This window comes from Centroberyx gerrardi, chromosome 5, assembly GCF_048128805.1.
Source record: "Centroberyx gerrardi isolate f3 chromosome 5, fCenGer3.hap1.cur.20231027, whole genome shotgun sequence".
NCBI classification, from domain to species: domain Eukaryota; kingdom Metazoa; phylum Chordata; class Actinopteri; order Beryciformes; family Berycidae; genus Centroberyx; species Centroberyx gerrardi.
In genome coordinates this window covers 15,186,039-15,195,315 of record NC_136001.1, presented here as the reverse complement: position 1 = coordinate 15,195,315, position 9,277 = coordinate 15,186,039, and the positions used below count along the sequence as shown (strand labels likewise).

General features: G+C 40.2%; 2 protein-coding genes across 4 annotated transcripts in view; both read right to left on the bottom strand.

The window, feature by feature from the left end:
• Nucleotides 1-9,277, bottom strand: part of prr13 (proline rich 13) — a 116,420-nt gene that overhangs the window by 40,082 nt on the left and 67,061 nt on the right. The window lies entirely within an intron of this gene.
• On the bottom strand, nucleotides 167-8,113 carry tarbp2 (TAR (HIV) RNA binding protein 2). 3 transcript variants are annotated; one of them, XM_071922665.2, is made up of 7 exons: nucleotides 7,934-8,113; nucleotides 6,853-7,167; nucleotides 6,289-6,361; nucleotides 5,887-6,004; nucleotides 4,801-4,928; nucleotides 4,207-4,402; nucleotides 167-2,608 (listed from the first exon to the last, which is right to left on the bottom strand). In XM_071922665.2, the coding sequence occupies exons 1-7, from the start codon at nucleotides 7,984-7,986 to the stop codon at nucleotides 2,451-2,453; spliced, it is 1,041 nt and encodes a 346-aa protein (XP_071778766.1). In that variant the 5' UTR covers nucleotides 7,987-8,113; the 3' UTR covers nucleotides 167-2,450. The 3 variants fall into 3 exon arrangements, with proteins under 3 accessions (XP_071778766.1, XP_071778767.1, XP_071778769.1); XM_071922666.2 differs by having other exon boundaries at nucleotides 5,887-6,001; XM_071922668.2 differs by having other exon boundaries at nucleotides 6,289-6,358.

Below are 9,277 nucleotides of genomic sequence, written 5' to 3'. Positions count from 1 at the left end.
TCAGTTCATTTTTTGTTTTGTAATATTTGGTGACATTTTCCACCAATATGATAAACATTAAGTCTCCCTCAGATCAATTTCTGATTTATCTTTGGCAGTACTACGAGACAGTGATGCCAAAATTGTGTATAATGGTGTCAGCACCTTCAACTAACCAACAACCTAGTGATTATTTCCTTCTTATTTCATGAATAAAATAAAAAAAATGCATAACTACCTTTTCAACTTACATGGGAGTGACCACATAGACAATGAGGTCAGGGGTTACATCAAACATACTGTACTGTATACCAGTCGAGGTAGATCTACAGAAACTTGGTCAGCCTGCATTGTGCAAAAGGAAGTGAACAGTTAAGGTAGTGCAAACTCTATTCTGTTTTCAATACTTTGACTTGTTTCAGTTGAGTGCAAGACGATACATCAGCAGATGTGTTAGAATAACTACAGCAAGGTCGGTAGTAATGAAACCTAACAAGAACTAACAGGTATTTGGAGAAGACAATCTGGAATATAATTTTGTCAGTACAGTAAGCATCGTGATCTGTGGACAGAACTTGCACCATCATTAACACTGAGTTGATCATACCAAAACAGTATTGAAAAACAAAAAGTGCACTGCAACCCAACAGAGATTTGTATAAAATTACAGATGACCAAAATATCCTCTATGTGCTAATTCAAACGGACCCAAAAACACACTGGGTATGCTACATAACAGGCAGACAGAGTTATGCTTGAGGTAACGACATCAGCACTCCACATGACAGTATGTGGTACATTAATTAGTCTAAACTATAATAATGTTCAAAGTCAAAAGGGAGGTTTTGACATGTCTGTCATGATCCGACTAATTGTGTCAGGAACGTTTCAGCAGTTTCCCAAATTCATGAACAGAATATATGGTCACTTATGTTGTCTCTTTCACCCCAATCATGACTTAATTTCTTTGTTTTACTCTCAAATTGATTGACGGAGCTTTTTATGCAAAGACAGAGAGAGTATGTAACAGGTAAACAAGAGTTGAACATATAGTCTTAATGTTGCACAGTATTTTCCATCAATTAGTCAGACCATTAAAGAACCATCATTGAAATAATTAAAATTGCAGAGAGAAGACAGTCTATTCTTCCTCGGTGTCTGACACTTACTCATACAAGTATGTGGAGTCAACTTCAAAACTGTTTTCAAACTTCTGCATTATTTGGTTCTAAATTTCTAAAATGCGTTGAAAGCGTAAAATTCTGTCACACGTTTATCTAGTCAACTCTCCCAAGCAAGTCTTAGAGGGGACAAAATTGTACGGGCCATTACAAGGGACACTGATCGACATTTTCCATTATCAATGTAAAAAAAACCTTTAAAATGTTACCATTTAATTTAAACTATATGCTACAATCTATTGATTTTTCTCACAATTATACTTGTAAAATCCAGCAAATAAGGTAACCGCAATAGAAAAGGTTAACATCCATAATTTGAATAGGAGAACTGATTTTTTTTGTCTATAAAACCACTTAAATTAACTATAATCCTTAACTGAACCTTAAAATGGGCGGGGAGGGTGGGGGCGGGATTCAGTGTCCAAACTCAAACCTTTAAGGCCCAACATTAAGAATACTACAATGAGAAATACAGTCTGTTTTAGGGTTGACAACTACGAAATCAATATGCAACCAAAGCCGTGTCTTTCGGAGTGACAGGTACAAGCTCATCTGTAAAAAGGGGACTGTCTTTAAAATAATCGTCTTCTGATATCTTTCTTCAGCAGAGTCCTTGTCTCTCCACGTTTCAGCAGCATGGCGGGAGATCTTAGCTGACATCCATCCATCTGAATGGGCATTAGGTGAAGCACCAAGGATCGGGGATTCCACACTCACCCCCCTTTGTATCACACTCTTTGACTTTTTGCACTTGTTGCATTGGAAAACGTCCGCAATTATGTGGGAACAGAATGCAAGGGCACCATCTATATTTTCCATTGTGAAGATTGATTTTGTTTGTATTTTTAAACTTCAGGAACTGGATCCAAACACCATCCTTTAGTGACCAACTTTGACAGAATACAGTACTGTGTATGGTTGACAAGCAACCAAAAAGCCCCAAATACCTAAATGCATTTTGAAATCATTAGTAATGTAAACAAATGTGCAAAAAGTCAGGGGTGTGTGTGTGTGTGTGTGGGGGGGGGGGGGTTATTTTTGGGCAACCATATCTTCATTGGCAACAATTTGAAATCAATGGGACCAACTTAAAAGGGCTCCAGGGGATAATTTGGGGATGGGAAGAAGTCTCAATTTCCCCATCTCAGGCAATTCAGGTAATTCGAACTAATCACAAAGGCGATGGTCATTTTGCTGACAACATAAGTGCTTCCGTCCTCCGAAGTGGAAATCTGTCATGGCATTGTGGTGGTGAGTTTTAGTCTGTGAGGAGGAAGATGACAAGGCACATCACTTCCCTCCAGCCATGATTTTGAGGTACTGCAGTGCATTGTGGGCTGCGTTGGCGCGAGCAGCGTCGGTGCTTGGGGCAAAGCCATGGCACACTGTGATTGGCTGGGTGGACAGTTCCACGAGACACTGGCACAGGCCGCTCAGACTGCGCTCCTCTGAAACAGCACAGGAACAGCTCAATTAAAATCAAGCAAGACCTCATAATGTTGATTTGCCACTGTCTGTACTATATTTCAGTGGTATTTCACCTACAGATATAATCACCATAACACTGACTATGGATCTGAGACCTATATATAATAATAATACTCTTTGTTTATATAGCACTTTTCAAAACAAAGTTACAAAGTGCTTCACAAGCAAGACAGATAAAAGACAAAGGACTGATCAAATAGAAAATAGAAGTAAATAATAATAATAATAATAATAATAATAATAATAATAATAAAAACAATGAATAAGAAAACCAGCTATAGACAATTAGACATAACAACAAATGTAATAGTATTAGACAAGGCAACAGGGATGAAAAAGGAAAAGTCAAAGGTTATTAAAAGGCCTTGCGATAAAAGTATGTTTTAAGAAGAGTGGTCTTTTAAGTAGTCTTCCAAATCTCTATATACTCTATTTTACTATGAATGTGGCAATGATTGAGTTTACATGCACAGAGTAACCTAGATGTTGGCCATACTCCAGTTAAGTTTTATTCAGGTAAAGTTGTTTACATGCATCTTTGATGCCCTGCGACGGAGTCTCCCAGTTGCCAAGAAAAGATCAATTAACAGAATATTCCTGTCCAGCTGTGATGTGTTGTCCACAGATAAAATAAAAAGTATGAAGACATGCAGCTGCCAGCTACCCCCTCCCTATTTAACTATTTAAGCCATTTTTTTGATGACATCATAACGTGTACAGTTCTTAATATTGTGCAGGTGGTGTAAACCAAAAGTGAACAGAGTAAGATGTTTCCATTCCATAGTAACCCTTTTAATATCAGAATAAGCCAGGCATCTTAACAGGGTTTCTCATAATCAGAGTATGAGCTTAACTGAGTCATTCTAATTGAGTTATGACATTTACATGCAACCTAAAACTGTGTTACTTGAGTAATCGGGTTAAAGCAATATTCCACTTAGTTTTAACATGGGGGTTATTCAGCACTTGACCGCCATGAAAACCAGAATATAAACTACTCAAGATCAGATGCAGCTGGGACGAGTTTGTAGCATTTGTAGCGTTTGAATGAGGCCACAAAAATAGCCTGAAAACTTACATTTAACACGTTTGTGAACAGATTCAACAACATATCCCGCTTTTAAGACAATAAAGCAGTAATTGGTCTGTCGTCATTTTGCACTGCTATTCTTGGTTTACACTAAAATTAGTATTTAAAAATAAAAAGTAGATCAAGTCTCCCAAACAGGAACTATCTCTCTTAAATGATATCCCTCCGCTATGTTCTCTTCTATCAATAAAAATGCTATTTGGCAAAATTATGTTCTGGACCAACAGTCCACTGAAAATCACAGTGGGATCTGTTGTTGAATATGTTCACCAACATGTTAAATGTAAGTTTTCAGGCTATTTTCGTGGCTTCATTCAAATGAATGGGACGTAAAAATCTGAACTGTGTTTACCACCAAGTCAATGTTTTGGTCCTCTTAAACTTCCAGTGTAGAATGGATGTTGTGTCAAGTGGCAGTAGCGCATGTCATTTTCTTCTATTTGAGCACCGCACTGTATGTGAACCCACCTAAATCCAGGTAGCTGACGTCAAAGCGCTGCTCCTCGGACAGGTCGCTCAGCAGGGAGCAGAAGTTGGAGTCGGAGGGCATGCCCAGAGGGTGGCTGCGCAGCTGCAGGATCTTCTCCCCAGCTGAGTTACGCAGAGAGTCCCACGTGCAGCCGAAGCCTTTACACTTGCCTGACTCGGCCCTGTTCCCCATGTGCTGTGCATGCAGAGGAGATGAATTTTACTGCAATATTTTGGCACTATGGTAATCTACTTTTCAATTACAGGGCAATTGTGTAAGGAAAATAGTAATTCATAATTCAGTGTTCAATTTAGCCAACACACAAAACATTTGACAGGCAAACAACAGGGGTAAACAACAAAATGGCAGGTGTTAATAAGCACTCTCTATCGTAATGTACAATATTTGCATAATATTGTGGTAACATCATGAGAATGCTAATGTTGTGAACCTGCGATGGACTCAAATGTTACAGTTGCGCATCCTCTCCTCTAGCAAGTGACGATGCTCTAATGATGATCCAAATACTGCAGAATCATCATTAGAGCTTCGTCAGCTGGTGTATGAGTGCACAGAGAAATTGTGTTTCTCACCATGGTGAATGTATCGTCTTCTGCGTCAGCCTCGTTGCTGGTCCTCAGGTCTACTGGGACATCATGGATGCGTGATAACATCTTGGCTGCTGCGTTTCTCTTGGCTAGCTTCTTGGATGTTCCACTTCCTACGGAGGAACAGATAAAAATTGATTCATTAAGTAAGGCTAAATATATCAAATAAATAGCTAGCTTACTCGTTCTATTGTTAAATGTGACTTTTATATTTCTGTCTGTGGTGGAAGTTTTCTGTAATAAAGAGACTTGGAGATGAGAAGTTGTCCTTCTGTTATCTTTATTGCTTGCAAGCAAGGCGCAATGCCCACCCAACGAGTGTGTGAGACAAAGAGCAAATGTGTTTGCTCTTTGTGTTTTTGTCCACCCTTTTTATAATCATGTAGTAGAAACAGCTGATTCATGAGTGGTCCGACATATTCTTATACTTGAAACATTATGCGATTCGGGTGCATCTATGCATAACAAAATCCAGTTCCAACCGGACACTCAAGGCCTTCTCTGGTCAGAACCTTTGTTTATCTCAAACTGGTGGAGAATGGAAAATTACTGAAGACAGAGATAGCATTCAACTGAGAAATGGTATCATGCTTGATACATGATGAATAGAATGGCCAGGTTCCGGAGATGAAAGATTTCCAGTGCAAACAAGGACCAATTCAACTAGCCACTATCTTATCTGTCTCAGGTCAGGTCAAAGGCATGAGAGATGTGCTGAACAGCAGTTTGTAAATTTCCACACAGAGATGAGCTCTCATAATAATACAAAGAGAGTACAGTACAGATATTAAAGACATATAGAATAGTATAATAGTGTAATTTCCTTCACACTGTCCATTAGAGGCTACTGATACCTGTTGATGTTGTTGCAGTCACTTTCTATTATTATTATTATTATTCATTATAATAATAATTTTATTATTTCCCCTACTATTTCCCCTAACCTAGCATGTTTAAACAAAGATCTACATATTAATGAAAACTGGGATTAATCTGTCAGAGACAGAAACACAAATGGCCTGTAAACACAAACACAAACAGAAAGTCTCAAAGAAATATTGTGCAGTCTACCGATTTCTACGAATCTCTCGACTCTGCAGGTCATGGTGAACTCTTTGCGGTGCGCTGGACCAGACTCCTGGGTGACAGTGTATTCTGGCAGACGCCATCCTTTCTGCACCACCAACTCCTGGCAGAGAAGTACACACGCACATCCACAGACACAAGCACATATACACACACACACACACACACACACACACACACACACACACATAAACAACAGAGAAACACACAAAAGAATTAGACACACAGGTATGCATGCATACAGGTGGATGCACATTATACACAGACATGCTTAATAACATGAGACTGTGGAAGATTAACTGAACAATGACAGTCTCAAATCAAACATTGAAAAGGAAAGGAAAGGAAAGGAAAATCACAGTAGTCATCCTTGTTTTGTCACCTCACCTGCAGAGCTCCTACAGGGTTACATTCAGACTGCTGAGAAGTGCCTGACGTCTTCATCTCCGGTTGGGGGCTGCTGAGGATAAGATAACACAAGTCAAGACATAGACAACACAGACAAAACAAATGCTTACCAGTGGGCAGTAGTTTGCTGTAGGTTTAAACTTTACATATAATGTTAGGTATTACACTTCTGAATCAATTTGCTTCTGAGTGCTCCATGCTGCTTCAGTTCTGTTTTTCAAAAATCAATGATGCTTATCCTAATTTTTAAATGTTAAACAAACACAGAAGAAACAAACACTCTTTGATAGAGATAAAAAAAAAAAAAAAACAGAATAATTCTTAACCTAGTTGTTACAAAACCATGTTACCATGTAATTTTTTTAAATTGCAAAATAGTAGACACAATAATAATTGGTATTGACAATTAGCAACAAACAAAACCAAACACTAGTAACAGCTTCAGCAGACTTGAGATGACACAAGTGCCAGTCAGCCACGTAGAAAACCTTGTGTCCTGTGTCAACCTACATCCATGCTGGGTGAATTCTAGAGGAGACTGACCTGTCTCCATCAGCAGGTACTTCAACCCCGATAAAACCCTCTACTCCGACACCAACTCCGGCAGGACCTCCCAGGCCTCCCTTGAGCATCTTCAGAGCAGCCTCGGCTGCTTTGTGCTTGGCTGCCTTCTTGCTGGGCCCTTGGCCGGTGCAGCTGATCTCTCCGACGGAGACGCGGAACGTGAAGTTGGGCTGGTGGGCCTGTCCCTCTGCCTTCAGCAGGTCGTACACTGGGGTCTTGCCTATCCGCGTTCCATACTCCTGCAGCAGACTGATGGGCGTCTTTCCGGGATTCACAGCCAGCATTTGCTCAATACTAAATAAAAAAACAAGACAGTATGGCATGTACTGTTATGCAACTGTTGACAAAATACCAAAGTACTTTACCACACTGTGGAACAATCTGGCAGAGGAAATTAGGCTAGCATTAGTCAGTGTTTTCTTTTCAAACACTTCTCAAGACACACTTTTATAGACTGGCCTTCACGTAATTGTTTTTCTTGTTTTTAATCTTGTGTTCCCTTTTTTTCTATTACTATCTGTGTTTTGCGCTTTGTTTCTCTTGTTCCATATAAAGCACTTTGTAAACTGTGCTATATAAATAAAGTGGTTTATAAACAAAATGTTTAAAATTATTTGTTGGAGCAGAACAAAAACAAGAGAAAGGGGGTTACATGAATCCATTCGTGTATTTAGGAATAATCAGCGATCTAAATGGGTCACAGAGTCAACATGTGTATATGGAGGCTCAATGAAGGACAGTTTGTAGAGTGGCAGCTGGATCTCTGTCACTCACTCTCACACACACACACACACACACACACACACACACACACACACACAAATATAGCGGGTTATCTAACGTTAGTACTGACTAAAGATGGTGGTAGCTAGCCTGAATCGCTACCAGTATGTAGCGGCAGGCGCTCATGAAAGCCACTAAGAAATAAGAAAAGGCCTGAATCAAATCGTCCCAGTTCGTGAGCCTGTTATCGCCACAGATTAGCTACCGCTTGCTAGCTAGCTAACGTGCTATGCTAGGCTAGCTTCTGACCGACGGCAGTGCATGATGCTTTAGCTACCTGGAGCACCCAGAGTTTCTCTTGCAGCTGTCCGGTGTTGTCTCGTCGTTCATTCCCTATTTCACACAGATAGAGCCGATCGGTTTCGGATGGCAAATCCCCCCCACCACAGCAGACACTTGCTTTCATTAGATGGTATTTTCCAAGACAGATGAGACATGTGAAGAGACGAGACCCTCTTCTGATCTGAAAATGCAGTTGTTTGGAAAAAACGATCACGTGCATAGCTCCCTTCGAAACTCGGCTGCTCATTGGTCCGCCTGAACCTTTGGGTTATCTCGTTTTGTACGAAGGGGTACACCGGCTCTTTCCTAGCCGGGTGGGCCTCACAGACAGGCAAGAAGACCCGAAGAAGCTTGAGGCAAATGCCACAAATATGTCACATTTATTTGCTACGACAGATGGACGATAGTTTCATCATGACCACAGAAACAATTGAATTGTTTCTTTAAATACACTGGGGACCTTTTCCCTAATGTAACGGTTAGTAATGTTTTCCTCCAGGCCAATCTTGGTTTGGGTTCAGCATGAGGAAAAACAAACAAATAAACATAGTAACTCGACGACAACCTCAGATAAACATAAGCTCGAGCGAAACCTTTCAGGCAAAGCATTTAATTATCTTTGCTAAACGTTTTTTCCCTCAAGAATTTGTCTTCAATATATTACAATTCATGTTTTAAAAGTGCTTTCACCGTAAGATAAAGATAATTGAACTTTGAAATAATTTTTTGTTTCGCTGCATTGTTTGTAGGCATGTTTTCTCAAGTCGGGTGTGTGTTGCATTTTTGGACAGGCAGTGTAATTATTTATTTGATATGACTGAACTGATCCTCTAGAGGGCGGCAGTCGGTCATGGTCTTTTCCCGCTGAAGGGCCTCTCTGCTGGGGCTGTACCATGGGCTGTACTCGGTCCCTCTGGGGCCTCGGGGGTTTCCTGCTGGCACCTGTCATTTCCACCATGATTTGAGATTGAAACATGGCAAATCTCAGTCATTTGGTTGACTGTCCATTCTAAGGCTAAAAGTTAGGGTTGGACCCAGACATATTATGGGTCTCCTCATTAGGTGAGACTTGTTTTTGTGTTGTTGCATAATGTCAGCCAGGCTCATGAAAGATATTCCAGACTGTTATGGCATAGGCTTCATCATGCCATGGGGCCCAAATCAATCATTACAATTCTCTTAGGACTTCCCTGTAGCTCCAATTGTAGAGTGGTATGTGTGTGTCTGTTTGTTGTATTGTGTGTGTGGGTGTTGGGGTATGGGGATCTCTGTTTCATGTGTTACTCATTATTTAGGCCAGTAAAAAGTAAGTGAAAGTAGCATTTCATGATTTTCTTTC

What these genes read in the sequence shown, in the direction of transcription:
- tarbp2 (XM_071922665.2), bottom strand. Translation starts at nt 7,986, where the DNA reads ATGAACGACGAGACAACACCGGACAGCTGCAAGAGAAACTCTGGGTGC. An exon ending in AGAAACTCTGGGTGCTCCAG is followed by an intron (nt 7,168 to 7,933) that starts GTAGCTAAAGCA and finishes TTTTTTATTTAG; the next exon opens with TATTGAGCAAATGCTGGCTG. An exon ending in GTACCTGCTGATGGAGACAG is followed by an intron (nt 6,362 to 6,852) that starts GTCAGTCTCCTC and finishes TCTTATCCTCAG; the next exon opens with CAGCCCCCAACCGGAGATGA.